Genomic DNA, 22,407 nt, shown 5'->3' with positions numbered 1-22,407 from the left:
ACCCCTCTCAGGTCATCAGAAGAAGCTCATGCTGGGGGTGAAGCGGCTGGCTGAGCTGCGGCGGGGCCTACTGCAGGGGGAGGCCCCAGGTGACGGCGGCCGCCGGCTGGCCAGGGGCCCGGAGCTGATGGCCATCGAGGGGCTGGAGAATGGGGACGGTCCGGCTGTGGCTGGCCCGCGCCTCCTCACCTTCCAGGGCAGCGAGCTGAGCCCAGAGCTACAGGCGGCCATGGCAGGGGGTGGCCCTGAGCCGCTCCCCCTGCCCCCTGCCCGCTCCCCCAGCCAGGAGAGCATCGGGGCACGCTCACGGGGGTCCGGGCACTCGCAGGAACAGCCTGCCTCCCAGCCCAGTGGCGGAGACCCCAACACCCCACAGGAGAGGAATCTTCCAGAGGGCACAGAGCGGCCCCCTAAGCTTTGTTCCCCACTTCCTGGCCAAGGGGCCCCCCCTTACGTTTTTATGTACCCCCAGGGCTCGCCCTCCAGCCCAGCCCCAGGGCCGCCTCCTGGCGCGCCCCGGGCCTTCTCCTACTTGGCCGGCCCCCTGGCCGCTCCTCCAGACCCGCCTCGGCCCAAGCGCCGGTCCCACAGCCTGAGCCGCCCCAGCCCGGCCGAGGGGGAGGCCGAGGGGGAGGCCGAAGGGCCAGTGGATAGCGCCTTGGGCAGTTACGCCACCCTCACTCGGCGACCAGGACGCAGCGCCCTCGCCCGGACCAGCCCCAGCCCGACCCCAACCCGAGGGGCGCCCCGCAGCCAGTCCTTCGCCCTGCGGGCCCGCCGCAAAGGCCCCCCGCCCCCGCCCCCCAAGCGCCTCAGCTCCGTCTCCGGCCCCACCCTGGAGCCGCCGCCGCCGCCAGATGGTAGCCCGGCGCCCAAGGAGGGGGCCCCGGGGCCCCGGAGGCGAACACTCAGTGAACCCACGGGCCCCTCGGAGCCCCCCGGCCTGCCCGCCCCAGCCGGCGCCGCGTCGGACACAGAGGAGGAGGACCCAGGGCCCGAGGGGACACCCCCGTCTCGGGGCAGCTCAGGGGAGGGGCTCCCGTTCGCGGAGGAGGGGAACCTGACGATCAAACAGAGGCCCAAGCCGGCGGGCCCCCCACCCCGGGAGACGCCCGTGCCTGCCGGCCTCGACTTCAACCTCACAGAGTCGGACACTGTGAAGCGGAGGCCCAAATGCCGGGAGAGGGAGCCACTGCAGACGGCACTCCTGGCCTTCGGGGTGGCCGGCGCCACGCCCGGCCCCCCTACCCCCCTGTCCTCGCAGACCCCCGGCGAGTCCCCCTCGGCCTCTGCCAGCCCTCCCCGGCCTGACCCTAGCAGCCTCCCAAAGCCCGGAGCTCCAGCCCCTGTCTCTCCCAGCCCCCCGACCCAGCCCCCCGTGGCTCCCTGCCCCGGGCCAGCTCTGGAGGACAGTCGGCGGCCCGGGGAGGGGGAGCCCCCGGCTCCCCCTGCTGCCCTCCTCAAGGTGCCCGGAGCAGGTATGAGGCGGGAGCTGCGGGGAGAGGGTGGTGTTGGCAGGGCTCGTGCCCAGCCCAGCCGAGGCACAAGCCAACCTCTTTGTCTCTGCAGGAACAGCCCCCAAGCCTGTGTCTGTGGCCTGCACCCAGCTGGCATTTTCTGGCCCCAAGCTGGCTCCCCGGCTCGGCCCCCGCCCTGTGCCCCCTCCAAGGCCAGAGAACACTGGGGCCACGGGCCCAGGCCGGGCCCAGCAGAGACTGGAGCAGACCAGCTCATCCCTGGCAGCTGCACTGCGGGCCGCGGAGAAGAGCATTGGTGCTGGGGAGCGAGAGGGGTGAGGGGTGCTGGGTGCTTCAGAGGGGGAGAAGGCGGCGTAAGGGCAGCTCCTCCCGAATCCTGAATCCTTTTCCCAGGGTTCCGGGAATGATGGGAGGGGGGTGTCACCGTCACGTCGGGCAGATCCTCAGGCTGGGGGGCCCCTATTGGGATGGGAGGAGCCTGGGCCTGGGGTCACCCGGATCTGACCTGCAGGGAATCCTGGTGGCCGCCACTTAGAGGCACGTGAGCTTGGGCAAGTCACTTCTCCCTGTGAGCCCCAGCGTCTCTGTGCAAGGAAGGGAACGGTAACTCCTACTGCCTCGGGAAGTTGTGAGAATTAGGAGAAGATGCACACAAAGTGTGCGCACCAACCACGCTCTCATTAGCAGACCCCTTGCCCAGGGCCGGCAGGGTGCAGACCGCTGGCTGATCTGACCTGGTCCTTCCCCTGCTGCAGCCCCCCGGGCACCTCCACCAAGCACATCCTGGATGACATCAGCACGATGTTCGACGCCCTGGCTAACCAGCTGGATGCCATGCTGGATTGAGCTGGACCTGCTGGCAGCCCGCAGCAGTGCCCACCGTGACCTTCCTCAGCCACTGCCTTTCCCCCGGCACGGACGCCGCCCCTGCCGCCCTAGCGGGGGTCCCTCCTGCTGCTCCAAGCCAGCGGCTGTCGGCACTAGGGCTCTGGGAGGCAGCCCCCAGGGGAGCTGAGGGGACTCGTCAGAACCGGACACCTCAGCAGAGCCCCCTCCCAGTGTGTAACCTGACGGGACGGCCCTGCCTCTTGGACAGGGACCCTGGTGAGAGCTTCCTCTCCAGGAAGAAAGAGGTGGTGGCCGGGCTTCTGGGGTACCTTCTCTGTCCCCGCAGTGTCTCAAGCCCCTGTGCCAAGGTCCTCTGGCCACCCACTGTGCTGTCCTGGCGCCGAGAGGCTGGAGGAGGCGGTGTGTCTGGCCTGGTCCCCCGCAGGTGTTCACAGGACGCGTAAACAAGCGGCCAGGCCAGCCTCTGTCGCCGCCCCTGCCTGCCCTCAGTGAGGCAAAGCTGGTGGGGGTGGGGGCAGTGGGATTCACAGGTCCCCCAAAGTCCAGACGTTCCCAACTGTAAATGTTATTTTTTAAGCAGAGAGAAATGCATATATTTTAAATGGAATTTATTCTATCTATAACTGCCTGAGAGGACGCAGTGGGGGAGGGGCTTCGGACCACAGCAAGAGCACCCACTGCCCGCCTTGGGGCTGGAAGCCTGGTTGGCCCAGGCCCCGCCTCTGTAACCATTAACCTCTTCCCCCAACTAACACCAATGAAAGTGTCATTCCACGTGATCGGGCTCTGTGTTTGGATCTGCGCCACGGACCTCTGAGCCAGGGGTCGCGCCTGAGCTGGACCTGAGCGCTCCCACTGATGTGCAAGGAGGAAGGCTTGGGCCCTCCCCTCCTCACCTTTGCGGAGGGGCTCCGTCACTGGCCGAAGCCTTGGGTAGGTCCGTTAGTGGCTGCCTCATGGACCAGCCACAGGTTTTTCTTCAGGAATTTATCAGTTTTAATACAAACCAGTCTGTATTCATTCCTAAAAGGCTCATTTCCAGTAAAAAATAATACACCAGTGAAAACATTCTCACAGGATAACTAGGGCCGGGGCTGAAAGGAGCCCTGGGCCGTACCCCAGGACTGGCTCTCTCCGCCAGCTTGAGGGCAGGCACGGGAGGAGGTTCCAGGGCCAGGCCGGGGCTCTGCTTCATCTTCAGGTCTCGGTGTGAGGCCCCCCCGCAGAGGAAGGGAGGGAAAGTACTCAGGACCGAATCCAGGCCCCTGCCCCAGGAACACAGGATGAGAGGGGCACAGGGAGGATGGACCACCACCCCTGCCTTCAACAGTGGCCCAGAGAGCTGTTCAGACCTCCCACGGCTGCTCTCCCACAAGAGGTGGAAGCTCAGCCCCACGGCTCATGGCTCTGCCTGAAAACCCAAGAGCAGAGGGCGCTGCGTTCGGTGACCCTGAAGGGGCGCGGCCCACAGGTGGCGGGGGCTGAGGGCCCCTCTATTAGGCGCACGAGGTCATACATTCAAGAGCCCAGGGGTCTCCCCCTGGTGAGGAAGAGCCAGACTGTCCTGACGCCAAGGCCACAGCTCAGCATCTCTTCAGTAATCCCCGGGGGCAGGACGACAGCTGGGTCTGACACCGGGAGCTGGGCCTCCAACGCCATGGGGCGCAAGAGCAAACCCTGAAACATTCATGATATCAACTCCCCAGACTCAGAAATGGGTCTGGCTTTAGCCCTAGGATCCAGGGCAACTATGACCACCACGGCCAGTGGCTCAGAAGGGAGAGTTCATGCCCAGCTTAGTTTCAAACTGCAGTTTCTGTCGCTTCTGGTAGCGGACCCGGACCCTGGTGGGGCGGGAGATTAAAGTCCAGGTTAGCGCAGACCTCCAGACCAGGGGACGGGCAGGACACCGGAGGAGGAGGGCGGGACGGCAGTGGGAAGGCAGGGGAACGGTGCCCCAGGAGGTGACGGGCTTAGGGAACACGCCCAGGCCCAGAGGGGGCACCCAGCCGGTGGCTCACCGAATCTCGTGCAGCTTCACGATCTCGTTGGTGACCACCACGAGGACCAGGGAGAGGCAGCCCAGGAGCCACGTCAGCAGAGGCACGTCCTCCAGGCCAAAGTGGACGTGGCTGTCCCTGTGTGTCCACAGCTGCAGGTCCACTGCTGTCTGGACCACCTGCCCCAGCAACCTGCAGGAGGTGGCAGCCCTGCGTCAGCCGGGGTCTCTTGCTTCCTTCCCTGCTTTTCTCAGCGGGAACAGCTTAAGGAGGGCACCCTTCAACCTCTGGCCCAAAGCCCGCCCTCAAATCACAGCCCCGCTGCAGCCCCTCCCCTGCTCCCACCCTCCATCCCAGAGAGACTCACACCACGGGCACGGTCACCGCCCACCAGAGGTTTGTCAAGGGGCTCTTTCTCCACAGGGGCTTGGTGCGATGCACGTGGGTGATGGAGATGAAGACTGGAGAAAATGGGGTCAGTGGCGGGTGTCAGACTTCGCACGGCCAGAGGCCTGGTCCCCAGGGCGCCCCACCAGCCCCGGGGAGCCCCTCACCAGTGTGCAGGACGGTCAGGGCGGCGGCGAGCTTCTGAGCCGGCAGCAGCCCGTTGGCGAAGTCGTCAAACCAGGCTGGAGCCGTGTCGGCGTGGCTGCCAAAGCAAGGTGTGGGCTCAGCTTCCTCTGGGCCCCAGGGAGGGAAACCAGGGCGGGGGTGTCGGGACGGGACCCACCTGGGCAGCATGATGGAGGAGCAGTTGGTGAGGTTACGGACCCGGGAGCTGTCGCAGAAGCTCTGCAGCGTGAAGCCAAAGCAGATGAGGCATGAGCTGATGGTGAGGCTGAACTTGAGCAAGAAGCAGAGCAGGAAGTAGTGCTGGGTCTGCGGGAAGAGGAGGCCCGTCACTCCTGTGGCAGCCGCTCCTCTGGCGCACGGATTCAACAGGGTCCTCAGTCAGTGGACAGGCCCGGGGGATAAAGAGCAAGGATCTTTCCCAGCTCTGTACCACCCCTCCCCCTTGGTCTGGGGAAGTTCCGATGGAATTCCTCCCCCCCCCTTCCCTCCCCCAAGGCTCAGCCCCCTCCATACTGACATTCCTCAGGAAAAGCCCAGGCTCACAGGGCTCCACGTTGCTTACCTTCTTAGGAATGGACTGAAGGTTTTTCCCCGTTGCCATAGACATGATGGAGCTATGGGGGGGCTTCCCCAGCAAAGAGATGCTGAAAAGCAGGAACTTCAGTGAAGGGTGGTGACTGTGACCCTCTGTCCCCCAATTCTCATGTGGGAAGGATTTCAGGAGTCCTGAGAGTGAGGGCAAGTCTGCTGGGCAGATGGGATAAGACAAGGGAGAGAGTGCCCCCGGGCCTCCTGTGCCAGAAGTGAGCACTGAGCATGGCTCCCTGAACCTGGGATCCTGGGGACACTTGGTGACATCCCGACCCTGCCTGCCTGGGCACGGAGGGGCGGCCCGGCCCCTCACCTCAGCAGAGGGTAGCAAAAGCAGGACAGCCACAGGATATCGGTGGTGCTCAGGATTGGCGGCAGCTGGACGAGGCAAGAGAGGAACTGAACCAGGAGAAGCCAGGAAGCACGATTAGATTCTGGCAAAGAGTAAGACACTGGGAGCCCCAGGGCTGACTCGCCCTGTGCCCAGACAGAGACTCACGTCCTGGCTGAGAGGAGATGGCGCTGGAGGGGACACTATGCTGCCGGCGGGGTCATCTCCAAAAGCCCAGGGGGTTCACAGAGGCTCTGGGGGCCCCCCAGGCTGTGCTGCATCCTCCCAGCCTCTCAACCGGCCCTTGAGTGAAGGAGTGAGCAGGGACGGGCGATGCCTGTGCTGGCCCCACCTCACCTGGATGACCACGAGAGTCAGCTGGCACTGCAGCAGGAAGAGGAAGCACTTGCGAATGCCGTAGGTGGCGTGCCGAGCCTAGGGACCGGGAGGGACAGGTTGTGGTCTCTCTCAGGCCCCACAGCTGATAAGCTTCAGCCAAGAGCCAGATGCCCCAAATGTTCCCGCTAGGGAGGGGCAGAGACAAAGTCAACGGCCTGGGAGAGCTTCGCCTGGAGGTGAACCACCCTTGGGAGCTCAGGCCGGTCCTGTGTCGCGACTGCCCCCCCCAAGCAGGACCTGCCCCCCTGCCCCCGAGACCCCCCCAAGCCCCCACCTGCTCGATGAGCCGGATGATGCTGATGGTCTCCTCCTGGCGGAAGGTCAGGGAGCAGGGCAGGCTGTTGAGCTGCCCCGAGAGCTGCAGAGGAGAAAGGCCGTCCGAGGCCTGGGCCATGCTGGTGCTGGTGGCGTAGCCAAAGGTCTCCCAGGAGCAGCGGGATGGGTACAGGGGATCCAGGGCAATGCTGCTCAGTGTAGGGGGGAAGCATACCCATCAGCTGAAGCGTGCCAAGACCCCGTCTCCCACGGGACTGAGCAAGCACCTGCTCCCTCTTCTCCCCGCCAAGTCCAAGTTCCTTGGTCCCGACCAGGGCAAGATCAGTTGTGGGGTCTCCGGGAGGAAGAGGCTGGCCCCCGGCTCTGGGGTGTCACCCTGACCTGATATCGCTCTGGAGGAAGAGGCAGCTGTTCCGCAGGTTGGCAGAGCTGCCCAGGCAGCAGGTCACCTCCCCATACTCCTGCATGATCTTGATCATCTCACACATGGCTGAGGGGGCAGGGTCGGGGGGCACAAGAGTCAGGCAGGCGAGCCCCACGTGGGGTGCTGGGCAGAGACCCACAGGACAAAGCAGGAGACGAGGGAAAACAGGCCCCTCTTTGGGACCATCCTGCCCCCAATTTCGTGAACATCGTATGAATACCGTCACTTCTGACTCCCTAGAACGGGCCACCAAGGCTCCAGCCCACAAGACCCCCAGCTCCTCCCAGCCCAGGTTCCTCCGCGCCCTGCGTGGGAAACCGACATCCCTCCAGAGCCCGCGGGGTGCCCACGCACTGGCAGCGCTCCGCACAAGGGCCGGGCTGGCCGAGTAGCTGCCACCAGGGTACTCACTCTCAGGGGTGCAGTCGGTGAAGAGGGGCACGAGCAGGGGCACATTGTCGATGTTCTGCAGGTGGGGCCGCACCTGGTGGATGCCCCGGGGCAGCTTGGCCTGCAGAGAGCAGAGATGCCAGTTGCCTCAGGGTCCCTCCTCCCTCACTCCTCCGCCCTGGACAAGCCACGGGCCAACCCCAGGGCTCTGGGGACACAGACCACCCCCCTCCCCGCATCGTACCCGGTTGCAGTCCTCCAAGAAGCTGGGGAGGTCGCTGTCCGTGGGCTGGAAGCTAATGAGGTCCGACTGACCCTCCTCCTCCATCAGGAGGAGCCCTTCCGCATCATCTCGGGACACTGTGGGGACAAAAGCCTCTCCCTCACCTTGGGGCCAGACTTCTGGGGGCCTTTACTTGCCTTGCAGATGACGCAAAACTTCCTGTTTCGAGGTGTCCTTTCCCCCCACCCCGTCGACTGCCGTTGCCGCAGGGAGATCAGAGCCATTTTCCAAGGGAGGGATCCATGGAGGCTCTTTCTAGTTGTAGCCCCAAGGAAGGGGAATGACCCACACCCACCTCGTGTCCACACCAAACCTTTGCCCTCACCCTGATTCAGGTCATCGTGCAGGGATCCAGCGTGGCTAGGGCTGGAGGGGGGTATCTCAGAGCCGGGCATGTCACCATTGGGCGTGAGGGAGATGTGACAATTCCAGCCCGTCTCCAGGCCCATCTTTTCTGCAAACACCTGCACCGGGCAGATGGCAATGAACAGATGGGCCCAAAAGGCCATGGGGAAAAGGGTCAGTGGGAGCAGTGGCGGGGGCGGGGGGCGCTCCCCCACCTTGCTTTTGAGCTCATCCTCCAAAGAGAAGTAGACGAAGCGGATGCAGGCATTGACCAGCCCGTCGATGAGGCGCACGATGTCCAGCCGGGCCTGGTACTGGGAGGACACCATGCCCATGAAGATCTGCCCACTCAGGGCCTGCATGCAGTCTTCCTTCTCCAGCACCTCCCCGATCCCTTCTTCAGGAGGCACAAGGCACAGAGCCCGGCCAGGACATGGCCCAGGCAGGACACCCAGGAACCGGCAGAGTCCAGGAGGCAGCCCGGGGCCACACATGCAGATGCCATGCCCAAATCAGCGAGCACGAGGGCCCCAGGGGACCACACATGCAGCCACACACATGCACAACCAAGACATAAAGAAGCCAACAGACACAGGGGAAAAGACAAGGAAAGGTACTCATCAGTCAGGTGACAATCCCTGGTCCAGGGCTAGGGGGCGGGCCCCCCCACCCTCAGCAATGGCTTCAGTTCATGGTCTCTTGGGTCACGAGACCCCAGAAGGCTGTGTGTTTGGCGGAGTGGGGAGGGGTGGGTGGAGCTCCGAGTCCCTCTGCTCCAGCAGGGTTTGTGACCCGGTCCTTTGTCTGACTCAAATAAGGCTAACGCTCTATACACGCTACTGCTTTATAACCTTCAAAGAAAACACTTTGCTATATGTCGTCCCACTGGAGCAGCACAATGAACCCGTGAGCAGGGCAGACAAAGCACCTGGTTACAGATGAGACTAAGGGACTCGCCCATGTCACCAGACAGTGAGAGCCACCGCGGTGTTCCAGGTCCAGTGCTGCCTGCTGTCCCCTCTGCTACGATCTGGTCCAGGCCCCTGGAAGCCCCCCCGGCCCCCGGCCCCCGGGGACAGGGCCCACAGTACCGTCTGAGCTCCAGCTGCCGCGGCGGGCACTCAGCTTGATGGGAATGGTGCTGGGCAGCTCGCACGTGGTGAAGATGCTGCTCTGGCCGGGCGCCTGCACCAGCTCGATGCACTTGCCATTGAGCTGGGACGACAGGGCGCAGCTCATGGGCTTGTAGGCGAAGGCAGAGCAGTAACCAGACAGGCAGGCTCGCTGGTAGAAATCCAGCACTTTCTTTCTGCCGGGGAACCGGGGTGGAAGTGAGGTGAGTGGTCCTGGGATGCCCCAGCCCTGGGAGCCGGGCAGGCAGACCCCCCCCAGAGCTGACTGCTCTCGCCCCTGGCATCTGCTTCCTTACCTACCTGTCGGAACCCGAAAGAGGGTAGATGTCGGCTCCATCCCAGAAGTCTGTGCAGGCCTCCAAGACCACGTCGGCCGTGCCGTGGGACAGCATCTGTTCTGTGCCTGAGGGCAGTGGTGGGGAGAGGAAGGCCAAGCCATGAGTGCCCAAGCCACCTCACCTCCAGGGACATACTGCCACCCTTGAGAAGGGCACTAAAGGAGCCCCTGGGGGATGGGAACTCCCCAGGCCTCATGGCAGCAAACCTGTAGGCAAGGCCACTGGGTGCATAGCGCAGGCTCTAAGCTGCCGGTCCTCCAGACAGTCCCATCATCTGTGGCCACCACCATCCCAGCCCCCGTCCCCGAAGCCAATCTCTGCCACGTTTGAGATCTCGGGAAGAATCTAATGCTCGTCGGCCCAGCGCTCCCTAAAAAAAGACACCCTAAAAAGAGCCCCGCCCCGCCCAGCTCCTGGGAGGTTTGGCCTGATGCGGGCGGAGCCGGGGAGGCTCACTGGTGGTGGTGTCCTTGATGAAGAGGCTGATCATGTGGCTGAGCGGGGGGCGCCGCTTGGTGACACAGGAGAGCCTCCCCAGCGAGGTCTCCTTCATGGTCTCGGCGCTGGGGAGGCGGTAGAGCGCAAGGTGGTTCCCCTGCTTGAAGAGCTCCTTGGCCCCGGGAGTGAAGCCTGCAGGAGGAGGGACGGCACGGGGCCTCTGGGAGGAAGCCCACCCCCACACACACCACCCTCCCTGGCGGGGACGGAACCCCGGTCAGGCTGGGCGGCTTCCCTCCACGCGTCCATCCCGCAGGGAGTTGTCTTCCCGGATGAGGAAGCGCCGTCAAGCGGCGGTGCCTGGTTAAAGGGGATGATCAGGGAATTCCCTGGCGGTCCAGTGGCTAGGACTGTGCGTTCTCACGGCTGAGGGCCCGGGTTCAATCCCTGGTCGGGGAACTAAAATCCCACAAGCCTCGTGGCACGGCCCAAAAAAAAAAGGGGGGTCGATCAGAAGCCCAAAGGGTTGCTGGGGCTCTTGACCAAGGCCACGCCCGGGCCTGGCATGTTTGGAGCCGGGGGCCCGGCCTCTTGGAAGAGGCCGGCAGCCAGCCCAGCCACTACCCCCGCGGTGGCCGCGTACCAATGAGGCGGGCGAGCTCGCAGAGGCCCCAGGGCACGTGCACGGGCAGCACAGTGCTGTGGCTCTCCTGCAGGGCGATGTTGCACAGGTGGTCTGAGAACCGGCACAGCCGCTCGGTGACGCTGGCGTTGCACAGGTTCAGCAGCACGTTGAGGCCCAGGGGCTTGAGGGAGGTGAGGTGGAGCTGCCAGTTGGAGTCGTCGAACTGGATGCAGGAGGGATTCTGCTGGTCCTGGGACAGGCTCAGCATCTCCAGGTGGTAGTCGCACACGAAGTCCTCGGCTTCATACGGCTCGCCCTCCAGCCCGTGCTGGGTCTGGAGGAAACGTGGAGGGGAAGAGGGGCCTCAGACTGGGAGGGATGCGGCGGGTGCCCCCGAGAGAAGGCACCGCCTCCCAGCAGGCCGTGCTCGTGCTCACGCTCTCCCATCCCTCTCGAAACCCCTTCCCTGTCCTTCCCGGCTCCTGGCTGCTTCTAGGATCTGTGCCCAACAACACTGTCACCAGCTCAGAGGAGGTTGTGCAGACCAAGCAAGAAACAACAAAGCACCTTTCTCAGCCAGGGGAAACATTTTTAGAAGGAGCCACTGGCTTTCTGTCTTTTGTACTTTTTTTTTTGTTTTTGGCCGAGTGGCACGTAGGATCTTAGTTCGATGGAACCCGCGACTCCTGCAGTGGAAGGGCTGGAACCACTGGACCACCAGGGAAGTCCCGGCTTTCTGTCTCTCGAAGGCTGTGAGTAGGAGGAAGGGTCTTGCCCCAACCAATTACCACCATCAGAGAAACCCGGAAAATGGGGAAGGGCCTACTTCACGGAAAAGCCGTGGGTGAGGCCTCAGGAGGCCCGAGAACAGAGGCCAAGACGCCTGTGCTTCGGGCTCCATCCGTCCAGGCTGGGCTGCACCCCCGTGGCCCCTTCGGCGGGGGAGGCCAGGACGCCCTGCGGCTGACACGCGGGCTGCTCCCCGCCCTCTCCGCTCACCTTGCCGGGCTCTTCTTCACCGCCCTCTGTGTCCCTGCTGAAGCTCACGCTGGAGCCCGACAGGTGTTTGCTGCGGCCGTGTGCTCTGTGGTGAGAGGAGGGCTCGGGGGCCCTGGGGCCGTCGCCTGGCCAGTTGCCGCGCTCCTGCTCATTGGAAAGGTGCAGGGTAGGGTTCAGGGAGCCGGCCAGGAGGGCGTCTCGTTCACGGGGCTGAGGAGAGCAAGAGGCACAGGCCTCGGACTGGCGTCCCGACGGCTGCCACGGGCCAGTGAGGCAGGGCTGTTTCGTCCCCTCAGTGGGTCATCTCCGAAGCAGATCCCGAGGCCTGAGCCCTCCTCCCCGCTCCTCGCCTCGCCCTCCCTGAGGCTAGCAGCCGGGCCCAGGCCGTACCTCCTCCTCGACCTCGGGATGGCAGAAGGAGCGGGTGGACAGATCATCCCTTAGGTCCTCGTGGCTGCTGTGCGGGGGCTCCACCTTCCCGCTGAAGAAGAGCACGGTCTCCGGGCTGGGGTTGGGCCAGGACAGGACCCCCTGTTTGTCCACACAGCACAGGACCTGCAGGGAGAGACGGGGACCGGGAAGGGGCCTTGGAGGTCCCCAAGCCGCCAGGGGCCGCTTAAGTGACCAGACACGGCCAGAGAGCAGCCTGTCGAGGCCAGGGCCTCCCATGGGGCCTCCCTCACCGTGACGGAGCCCAGGCTGTGCAGCAGGCTGGAGCTGTGGCTCAGCGTAGGAGACGCCCCCTGGATCACCCGCAGGAAGTGGCCCCAAATGCAGCGCAGCATTTCCTGAGGGCAGAGACAAAGCCCGCGAGGCCAGCTGGAGATGGCCTCTGGGGCCGACCGAGGAAACGGTCCGGGGAGCACCAGGAAGTCGGGTGGAAAAGCCCGTGTCCAGCACGGCGGTGACACGTTACCCATGTGGGACGGGTGGACTGAGGGGCTCCAAGAGCCCGTGGGAGGCTCAAAGGCCATAAAGTAGGGGAGTCCCAGGGTTCCAGAAGGGGCCCAAGGGAGCGTGGGCTGGGGGTACGGGGCCTGGAGCAGAATCCGTCCTGGGTGAGGGTACCTGAGAGGACACGGCTTCGGTATAGCTGCTCAGAGTGTCCTCCGAGAACTTGGCCAGCTGTGCGGAGAAGAGGGTGTGAGCCTCGGGGAGGAAACTGCCAGCCTCTCACAGGCCTCCGAGCTGGCGGGTGGGGCCTCGTGCCAGCAAGGCTCCCAACGCCTTTGGCGAAGGACTCCCGGGCAGCCCCTGAATGCCCCGTCTGCTGACAGCCCGGGTGGACACCCAGCGCCCCCTGGGGCCTGCTCTGGACACCCTTCTGGCTGCAGAGGACAAAGCCCTCGGAGAGCTGCCCCAGGCCCTGCCTGTCGCTGGGCCACGGGGTAGGGGTGGGGCTGGACTTCTGCCCTGTTTGCTGGGGCACTGCCGACTCTTTTCATTCCTGTCTTTGGTTCTTTTTGCACTGTCCCCCGACCCCCACCCGCCCCGATGCCTCCGAACAACCTACCAGGGAGCTGGGGGAAGCCTTGCTCATCTGGGCCAGGACACGGGCTTCTCCACAGGCAGTTGCCAGGACCCAGAGGACGGGGAAGAGCAAGGGGAGGATGGGCAGGACGCCATTCACCTGGGAAAGAGCGAGCCGCACTGAGGCTCCCTGAGATTTGCTGGCGGAGGGAGGGAGGGAGGGAAGGGCTTCCCCGGCCCTGGGGCCCTCCCCTGAGTAAAAAGGACAGCGAGGGGCAGGAAGGGAGGAAGGGAAGCAGGCGCTCCGAAGCTGAGCCTAAGAGACCCCTGGGCTGCAGAGAGAGAAGGGCAGTCAGGGCACCATGAGGGGACGCAGTCTCAGGGGAAAAGGAAAAGCGCCACCGAGAGGAGAGGGCGGTCCTTACCTGCAGCTGGAGGAGGGTGTACTGCCAGGTCGTGACACCAGGGGCATTCAGCATGAAGCGCAGGGCGTTGGTGATGAGGAAGCCAGCCTGTCGGGAACAGGAGAGACGCTGCCTTATCCCCCCCAGAGAGGGACCCAGGCTCTAAGGCTCCCCGTCTTCTGCCCACTCACAGCCCCGCCCCCGGCACTGGCCGCCAGCTCACGCTGGGACCCTCTAGTCTTCACTCACGCGCTCGTCCGAGTCCGGCCCCCAGGCTCCCCCATTTCCTGGCCCTCCCCCTGCGCTGTGCGGCCCCGCCTCACGCACCAGGACCACGGGCACCGCGTAGTGCAGCATCACCGACTGCACCGTGAACCTCTCGTTGTCCAGAGCGGTGACTGGGCGGGACAGGGCCATGTCCAGGCACCACCTGCAGAAAGAGGTGATACTATACTCGGGCGAGCCCTGCTCAGGGGAGAGGCCTGAAGCCCACCCCTTCACCGAGCATCACTGGGTCCTGCAGTTCCCTCCTATGCCTTGGCCACGGCTGAGTGGCCTCCTGGTCACTGTGGCCAGCGGCTCGTGGCAGCCTCTGAAGCTGCCCCCTCGGAGTTCAGACTGAGAGGGGGTCAATCACCCAGTTGAAGAATTCTCACCGGACACTAAAGAGAAGACCCTCCGGAGATGCCTGCGCTAAGGGACCTCAGTGAGGACAAGGCGCCTTCCTGTCACCGGCCCCACCACGCCCCCTGCTCACAGGAGGCACTGGGGCGGAGAAGTCAGGGGACGGGGGAAGGCAGGGCAGCGCCCTCACCTGATGTTGTCAATCACAGGGGTCTCAAGGACGCGGAAGAGCCGGTGCTGTTGGGGGTTCTGTGGCCCTTTCTTCACCTCTCCCCGGGGGGAGGGGGGCGGAGAGAAAGGTGGAAACAGGTCTCCCGGCTCCAAGACGATGTGCTCATCATCCTGCCAGCGACGAAGGGGAGGAGGTCGAGGGTAATTAATGGGTTCCGTGGAAGCCACTCGTCCTTGGCCGTTCTAGCTAAGTGGAGACATCTCATTGGGTTAGGGGACCATCAGTTAGCAAGGAGTCAGTTAGGGTGGGGCCTGGGGGACTGCATTCTGAGCAGCTTGAGGATCAGACAGAAGAAAGAACAGGACAAGGAGAAAGATGTTCCAGCTTTTCTCCGTTCTCCTGGAGCCCCTGCCAAGAAACCCATGATCTGGGCAGGAAGCATCAGGATTAAGCCCAGGGACCCTCCCACCATTGCCGGTGGACACTCCCACAGCATTTCCAGGGAAGGAGAAAAGCCTCCAGCTACCTTGATCCCCCTCAGAGAAGCAAACGATTCTTGGCCAGGCCTCAGAGCTATGATGTCTCCTTCTACCAACAGGCTAACTGGCAGGTTGACCAGATGTCCATCTCTGTAGGCCCAGTGTAGGGACCAGGATGGTGCAAAGGGCATGTGGAGGTCTGGGTACATGGCATCTAGCCACTTGATCTCCTTGCCATCCCTGAGGGCATCTGATGAGAATGGAAAGAGGGAAACAGCCTCACCCATGGATCCACACACCAGCCAGATCCAGCACACAGCTATGAAGCTGTGTCTGCTCTTCTCCCTTCCCCAGAAGGCCTGCATCAACCCGCGCTGCTCATTCCAACACTTCCCCTCTACAAGGTCACCTCCCAACCACCCCAGCCCAGGCACTTGCACCTCCTCTGAACACCTGAAGCTCCTATTCTTTGTACCCCCCTTCCATTCAAATACATTTTGCTAACTTTGCTAAGGGCTTTGAGGGGTGTGCTGAGCTTCGTGAGGGGTACAAATGTCAAAGATTAAGCCGATTTGGTCCCTGGTTTTGAGGAGCCATTAGCCTTCCTGCCCGCCCCAGGCCACTGCCTGGGTACCCATAGCCGTCCCACAGCTCTCGCTGCACCACTGAGAAGAAAGCAGGGCATCTTTATCCCCTGAATGCTGACCGCAGGCAACGCCAATGTGCTGGGGCTCCTGGCTGGGGCTCGGGACGGGAGCTCCAGGGCTCTGACACATCCCAGGGCATCTTTTCCCACCTGACTCGCCTGCCCCTTGGCCTCACCTTGGATTTGGTCAATGATCCCTCGGAGTCTCCGTTCTACCTCCCGACGCTTCAGCCGATCTTGCCGCCCAATGAGGACGAGGTTGAGGAGCAGCAAGAGGAAGAGCGCAGCGGCGTTCACCAGCTCCACCCCGTGGCTGGCAGGGAGAGAAGAGGGGGCACTGGCGGCGGGGGGCGGGGCGGGGGGTCTCCAGCCCAGCCAACCGAGGGCCCCACGCTCCCCTCCCCAGTCCCTTCTGAAAAGAGTGTCTCCTTCTGGTTCTGACATCAGCCAGCCGAGGGACTGTGGATTCCTACACGACCCAGGCGCTGACTCTGGGGGCAGCTCCCCTCGCCCGGGGATGTCCCAGGCGGGTGTGGAGGCAGGAGGGGGACAAGCCCAGACCCTGCGCTGCGAGAGGTGGGAAGGAGCCCCTCCCAGGGCCTCGGGCCGCGTACCTGCCAGCCGGCTGGCCCCCGTAGCAGCCCAGCAGCAGCAGCACGGCCAGGAGCATGAGCGAGGCGCCGGGCCAGTGGAAACAGGAGCAGCGGTTACTGTGGTGCAGGAAGCTGCTTCTGCACATCTCCTGAGGACGGAGGGGCAGGAGGCCAGGGAGTGAGAGGCCCGGGGGCCAAGGGAGGAGGAAGGAGCCAAGATTCTCTGTCCTGCTAGGATTTGGCCGCCTTCCTCCCCCGCCCACCCGATGGAGAGCCCGGGCGGCCACCTCTGTCTTCTCGCTTTGGTCTCGTCTGGGGTCAGGACATCACTCTGAAAGGAACCCTGGCCTCTTTCTGATTTTTAGTGATGCCTCAGTCGGGTCACACCGTCCAGGGTGACAGGGAGAGTCATGGCCCCGAGAATGGGCTTCCCAAGCTTTTCCACCGCCCCAACTAGGCTCTGGGCTCCCCATGAGGACATGTCACCTTCCATGTGAGACATTTCTTCCGTTCTTTTAGGTGTCCGTCCAGCACCGCCTCCAGCTGCTCCTTCAGGATGCTGAGGGCCTTCCGGGTGGACAGGCCCAGGGCCAAGGGAGCCTCGCCCTGGAGGGAAGCAGGAGGCACTCAGCATCTCTCGGGAGGCCCTCCCCTCCCACCTCCCCAGAACCTTCCTCCCTTCTCCCAAATCCTCACCCTCCCTCCCTCCACTAGCCCCGACCCCTCAGGGCGTGAGCATGTTCAGATCTCCACCAAATTAAAAGACGTTCAAGTACACAGTGCCCTGCTCCTCAAAGCCAAGTTTAAAACAAAACCAGAGGGCTTCCCTGGTGGCGCAGTGGTTAAGAATCCGCCTGCCAATGCAGGGGACATGGGTTCGAGCTCTGGTCCGGGAAGATCCCACATGCCGCGGAGCAACTGGGCCCGTGAGCCACAGCTACTGAGCCTGCGCGTCTGGAGCCTGTGCTCCGCAACAAGAGAGGCCGCGATAGTGAGAGGCCCGCGCACCACGATGAGGAGTGGCCCCCGCTTGCCGCAACTGGAGAAAGCCCTCGCACAGAAACGAAGACCCAACACAGCCAAAAAATAAATTAAATAAATAAATAAATAAATAAAATAAATTTATAAAAAAAAAGAATCCGCCTGCCAATGCAGGGGACACGGGTTCGAGCTCTAGTCTGGGAAGATCCCACATGCCGCAGAGCAACTAAGCCCGTGCACCACAATTACTGAGCCCACGGGCCACAACTACTGAAGCCCATGTGCCACAACTACTGAAGCCTGTGCACCTAGAGCCCGTGCTCTGCAACAAGAGAAGCCACCCAATGAGAAGCCCATGCACCGCAATGAAGAGTAGCCCCTGCTCGCCGCAACTAGAGAAAATACGTATTGTTTAAGTGGGGAGAAGAGAACTAACCTGGAGATTCTGGCTTTACATTGTTCCTAGTAAAAAACATTAAGGAAAAAACCCCACCAATTTCTGTTACCACCATTTCATAAAAGGGAGGCTATTGTAACCCTACAACATTGGGAAGGACACAATCTCAGAAAAAAAGACAGCTGCTCCCAGGAAAGGACCTGCACTGACCGCACCACACTCTCATCTCACCGCGGGTGGGTGGAACGTGGCATGGACAGGGGTGGTTCCCAGCACATTGTCCTATGTGACCCCATGGCCTGACCTCTCCCATTGAGGCCCCTTGTTCCTGGGCTTCTCTCCTGTTTTGTCCTGTCCATCTACCCCACAGTCCATCCTATGACATCTTCTCCACAACTTTACGTACGTTTCCAGGGCAACCTCAGCCACATGGATTCATCTGCCACCAATACACTTACAACTCCTAAATTTCACCTCTAGCCTGACCGCTACCCCGAATTCTGACCCATTCCCTAAACTGCCGCACAGCTGTTTCATAGGTACCTATGAGTTGATACGTCCAAACCCCCGAAATTGCCACCCGGCCCTCCCTGCCTGAGCCAGCACCCCTCCTGCAGTTACCATCACCCAGGCACCCCAGCCCCTCCCCGCAACCTCTGCCTCCCCCTCCCACCTCCCAGTCCCTACCTTTTCCAAACCAACCACTGCATCCCAGCCAGTGAGCGCACGTCTGATGAACTGACCCTGTTTACCTTTAAAATCTAGCCCAGACTCCTGAGCGTGGTCCGGGATCTGCCAGCTTCTCCAGCCCCCTTTCCTGCCATTCCTGTCACGTGCCGCGCTGCCCCAGCTCATGTGTTAGCACCTTGATGGATTTTCCTAGCCAAGAGCGCACTCCCTGCCCCAGACGACTCTTACTTCTCCTTCGAGACTCAGCTCAAACACCACCCGCTCTGGGAAATCTTCCCAAAACCCAGGGCTGCACATACAGGGGGAGGTTTGTATTCCAAAGGCACCCCGGGCAACCTCGCTCACAGGCGGCATCACGGAGGACTGTCATTATAGATTTGCCTGTCTGGCTCTCCCACCAGACTGCCAATGCCTGGAAAAGGGTACTAAATTCTTCCATCTCCACACCCCTCCACCAACCACTAAGACAGTGCCTATCACAGGGCAGCAGCTCAGTGAATACTTGCTGACTGACTGAATGAATGAATGAACGCCCATGTAGTTTCACCGGTCCCAATGACACCTTCGTCAGGGTTGTCAACCCAGGATCTGTAGCAGAAACACCTGGAGCTCTTACAAGCGTGGCTGTCCAGGCCCCACCCAGACCTAGTCAATCAAAACTCCTGGAGGTGAGGCCCAGCCCAGGTTGGATCTGATGCACAGATCCCCAGTTGGGGGTCCTGGAAAAAGAAGGCCCCCAGGAAAGGCAGGGCCTGGGGGAGGAGTGTGTCTTTCTCAGGGGCCACCTGAAGAGCACCAATGTGGGCTTCCACCAGGGAAAGCTCCTGAGCAAGAGGCACAAAGCCCTGGACCTGGGGCACCAAGAAAGGGACTGGGCTTATCTACTGAGTCCTGGCCAAGGGTCACTGAGCCAGCGATGCCCTGGCTGTCTGGGCTCACGCCCTGCCCTCTCCCCTCCTATCCCCGGGGTTCTGCCCCGGCTTTGCCCACCAACGTTCTGGATTTCCTCCTCCCTGCCGGTCTCCATGTCCACCCGCCCCCTTGGCAGCCTTGACCCTCGCCAGGCACACATCTCCACGAGTAGGAGTTGATGGACTGGGGGCCATATCCCCTGGCTGCAGACCTGGCATGGTGGGAGGCCCCTGAGTGGAGCCCCCACGCTGGCCTGTCGCCAGCTCCCTCGGCTGGAGGGATGAGGACGGGCTTCAGAGTGGGCCCGGCCCAAAGACCTCCCAGATCCCTTGCCTAAATCTCACCTAATCCCTGCTCTCCACGGTGGCTTTGGGGGATTACGAGGATGAGAGCTGCTGCTTCTCCGAGGGGATAACTGGTTATTTCAGCTCAGGCAGAAATGGCCCTCCGGGCAGGGAGCCGGCACCCCGCAAGGGTAAATACTGCACTCCAAAGCACCCACCTCCCTCCGGCAGGGATCGGGGGGCCTCCCTGAGAGGCCGTGGTCCAGGACAAAGGAGTGTCCGGCAAGGCCTGCACCTCTGCCTCCTGGGCTCCTGGCATGAGGGAAGAAAGCCTCCAGGGGCGGGAAGGAGAAAGAGAAAAGCAAAGGGGGACCACAGGCCTTCTCATGTCCAAGGGAGGATGCCTGCCCCTCTCATCCCAAGAAGGCCCAAGAAGAAGAGCGTTCGGGAGGCCCAGCCTCCCCTCCCCTTTCCCCTTCCTCCCTCAGGCTCAACCTGCCAGGCCCCCTCCCCGCCGTGGGATGTGCAGGTTCCCAGGGTGGACTTGCCTAGGCCAGGTCTCCAGAAATGATAAAGTGAGCAAACCTCCTGCGGGCAGGGAAGGGCTGGCCCGCAGAGGTGGAAAGGCTGCACGCCAAAGGGCGGGAGAAAGGAAGAGCTGACAAATCCCACGGGGCTGCACAATCGCCCGGGAAGCTGCTCGGTCTGGAATGAGCGCCAGGCTCAGGAAGGCAGGGACAGGCTAAGGGGAGCAGCCAGAGAGCCAGGGCGGCGGCCTTCCTGCAGCCAGGCCTTTAGACCTAGGACCCTCAGGAACTGCCCTCTGCTTGCCCCGTGGCTGCCCTGCGTCTGCTGCCTCATTTCAGCCACCCCCAACCCCCCCGGGCAACCCCACCCAGCAACTGTTTCGCTCCTTCTCTTCCTCCAGGGTCTGAGAACCTGTCCCGTGCTCCTCTCCAGGTGTGGGAGGAGGGGCCAGAGGGTGGCAGATGCTCCCGGGGCAGGGCCGGCAGAGGCGGGAGGGGGCCTGCGGAGCTGGGGGCGTGCGTCTGCCCCCGCATGTTGTGTCTGGCTTGGAGCACCAACTCCAGACTGGAGATTAAAGACAGCACAACAGAGGAAAATAAGCCATTCTGTAATTATGTGCCTCCTGAAGAAAGTGCCTGCCAGCACAGCGCCCCGGGGCCAGGACACAGCCCTCAAGGCCAGCCAACCCTCCACGGCCCCAACCCCACTTATCCAACTGCCGTGGCCGCCCACTGAGGCCTGATGGCAACTCTTCACTCAGTCTCCGGCAGGAGGGTCCCGGGTATGGGTAAAATCACTGTTTCTCTCATTACCCCATGGCTTTTCCCCCATGCGGTATGAGAACTGAAGCTGAGGAAATTGGTGAAAGACATTCACGCTTTCCAAAGGAAATTCAGAAAGGGCTCATGCGTGAGCTGGCTAGGTGGCCTTTCTCAAAGCACAGAGTTAGGCTGGCACCCAGCGTGCCCGGGCACCCATGGCGGGGGTTGGGGGAGGTCTGTGCAAGGACGGAGATGGTGTGAGAAATAAGAACGCCTGTCATACACGTGCCATCTGAGGTCTGCTCTTCTTGCCTAGCAGGGCCAAGAAGGGTGAGGAAAATCTGCCCCGGACTTAAGTACCCAAAGGCAGGAAGCAATTCTTCCTACTTCCCAGATGCTCAGAAACTCCCACTCCCCACCCCCAGGCACCTCCAGGAAATTCCTGGGGCCAAGGAGCCATGGCTAAGCAAGGCCTCTACACCAGAGGGGAGGCGTGGCCCTGCTTCTCCCCTGACACTGAAGCTTTTCGGGTAGAAGCAACCCCATCCCACTGTTTTAAGTGCTCAGCCTCAACTGAACCCAACAGAGGAACTCGAGGCCATAGGAGGTGTAGGCTCAGGAGAGGCTGCCAGCACGCGCCCATCGCGCCCCGCTTCATCGTCAAAGGGGGACACGGTCAGGGCCTGGGGGCTGGAGGAGCAGCAGATGGTGACAAAATTCTATCTGCTGAATCAGAACTGCAAGGAATCTGCTACCGAACAGAACCAGCTCCCCAGGGCCCAAAGCTAAGCATCTGGGTCCGTCTAATGAGGCTTTAAGAGCCAGCACGCCTGGGCTGTCCTGGGCCACCTCGGTCAGGTTTCTCAGGTGGCCCAGAACCAGAAGCCCCCAGCCCCCAGTCCCTGTCCTTTCGCGACTCCCCCGAGGTTCCCTCAGCACAGCAGCTGTTTTCCTTCCTATTCTACCTGTTTCGGGAGAAAGTGGAATCTAGGTCCCCTAGGCTCAAGTAGGCAGACTGTGAATTGGCCTTGGCCTTGGCCTTTGGCCTTGGCAACAGCAGATAACCACTAATTAGAGCCAGCTGGCCCCTTCGCCAGGTCCCCACGGTCACAGCCTCCTTGGCCGGTGCAGGTGAGCAGGGACCCAAAGCTGGACTCCACAAGGTCTGAACTACTGAAGCAGAGATTCGGCCACTATCCACCAGGGTCTATTATAGGTGTCACCATAAATCTCTTCCAAGTTTGGCCAGACACAAATCGACTCTGTCTACAGACAAGCAGCTCAAAGCCTCAAGCAGAGGCACCTCCTCCTCTTCCTCACTCTTCCCGGCTCATGCTGACCCTGTCACTTTCACCTGTCTTCTTTCTCACCTCCTGCAGCCAAGACCTAGGAAGAAATCACCCCAGCCCCGGTGGCTCCTGTCTCAGTGACCCATGTGGTCCGGCGAGAAAAGCCTCCTTAATGGCCCCGAGGAGGGGCTGGCATCCAAGCCTTGTGCCTGGCGACCCGGGTCCCAGCACACCTTGACAGGATGCCCCACAGGGAAACTTGGGCTCCGGTCCTGCTCTGGGTGACTCAGGAGCCTGGCAGGCAGCTACACACACGGGCTTTCTGGCTCCCATCCCCAGCCTCCTTCCACGGTCCTCGCTACCTCGTAATCCAAGCTGCCTCCGGCCCAGCTTCCATCTTCAACCGTTAACCCAAAACCTCTGACACAAAGCGGGGAAGCAGGCGTGTGGAATGGGGGCGTCAAGCCCAGCTGGCATACTCACTTTGCTGCCTTTGCCCTGATGGGCCATCCATAGCTCTGCCCGTTTAAAGAGCATGGGGTAGAGCCTGAGCCACCGCGCGTCAGCCACAGAACTGCCGACACTGCCCTCGGAGAGGGAGAGAAGGAGACAGAGAAAGACAGAGAGGGAAAGAGTGAAGACAGGGAAGAGAGAAGAGAGCTGGAGCGCGTGTGAGCGAGGAGCGGGGCGGCAGCGGCAGCAGAG

The 22,407-nt window shown here is 62.4% G+C and overlaps 2 protein-coding genes across 6 annotated transcripts in view; one reads left to right on the top strand and one right to left on the bottom strand.

The window, feature by feature from the left end:
- CASKIN2 (CASK interacting protein 2) overlaps window positions 1–3,106 on the top strand; it is a 13,947-nt gene extending 10,841 nt beyond the window's left edge. For all 3 annotated transcript variants that reach the window (XM_059907143.1, XM_059907144.1, XM_059907145.1), the window contains 3 exons: window positions 12–1,478; window positions 1,570–1,792; window positions 2,234–3,106. In XM_059907143.1, the coding sequence (XP_059763126.1) occupies window positions 12–1,478; window positions 1,570–1,792; window positions 2,234–2,324 (1,781 nt within the window). In that variant the 3' untranslated portion in view covers window positions 2,325–3,106. The remainder of the gene's footprint in view (window positions 1–11; window positions 1,479–1,569; window positions 1,793–2,233) is intronic.
- TMEM94 (transmembrane protein 94) lies at window positions 2,919–22,407 on the bottom strand. 3 transcript variants are annotated; one of them, XM_059907140.1, is made up of 31 exons: window positions 22,186–22,405; window positions 16,347–16,466; window positions 15,882–16,009; window positions 15,444–15,580; window positions 14,669–14,871; window positions 14,161–14,312; window positions 13,674–13,776; window positions 13,368–13,454; window positions 12,986–13,102; window positions 12,541–12,597; window positions 12,156–12,260; window positions 11,863–12,027; window positions 11,473–11,682; window positions 10,492–10,807; window positions 9,867–10,040; window positions 9,373–9,475; window positions 9,031–9,248; window positions 8,155–8,336; window positions 7,920–8,058; window positions 7,556–7,671; window positions 7,333–7,432; window positions 6,879–6,987; window positions 6,496–6,685; window positions 6,180–6,257; window positions 5,805–5,890; window positions 5,463–5,544; window positions 5,058–5,206; window positions 4,882–4,976; window positions 4,695–4,788; window positions 4,349–4,519; window positions 2,919–4,171 (listed from the first exon to the last, which is right to left on the bottom strand). In XM_059907140.1, exons 1-31 carry the CDS (start codon window positions 22,237–22,239, stop codon window positions 4,099–4,101), a joined length of 4,113 nt encoding a protein of 1,370 aa, XP_059763123.1. In that variant the 5' UTR covers window positions 22,240–22,405; the 3' UTR covers window positions 2,919–4,098. The 3 variants fall into 3 exon arrangements, with proteins under 3 accessions (XP_059763123.1, XP_059763124.1, XP_059763125.1); XM_059907141.1 differs by having other exon boundaries at window positions 8,155–8,333; XM_059907142.1 differs by lacking the exons at window positions 2,919–4,171; window positions 4,349–4,519; window positions 4,695–4,788; window positions 4,882–4,976; window positions 5,058–5,206 and having other exon boundaries at window positions 5,805–5,925; window positions 22,186–22,407.

The sequence above is a fragment of the Balaenoptera ricei genome, chromosome 20 (genome assembly GCF_028023285.1).
Source record: "Balaenoptera ricei isolate mBalRic1 chromosome 20, mBalRic1.hap2, whole genome shotgun sequence".
Lineage (NCBI taxonomy): Eukaryota > Metazoa > Chordata > Mammalia > Artiodactyla > Balaenopteridae > Balaenoptera > Balaenoptera ricei.
This window is presented reverse-complemented; position numbering and strand designations above follow the sequence as displayed.

Excerpts from the sequence above, each read along its gene's own strand:
- TMEM94 (XM_059907140.1), bottom strand. The coding sequence starts at position 22,239 with ATGCTCTTTAAACGGGCAGAGCTATGGATGGCCCATCAGGGCAAAGGC. Across the intron at positions 12,598-12,985 it reads AGGCTTCCCCCAGCTCCCTG|CTGGCCAAGTTCTCGGAGGA; the intron begins GTAGGTTGTTCG and ends TTCTCCGCACAG. Across the intron at positions 6,258-6,495 it reads TCATCCGGCTCATCGAGCAG|GCTCGGCACGCCACCTACGG; the intron begins GTGGGGGCTTGG and ends CCCGGTCCCTAG.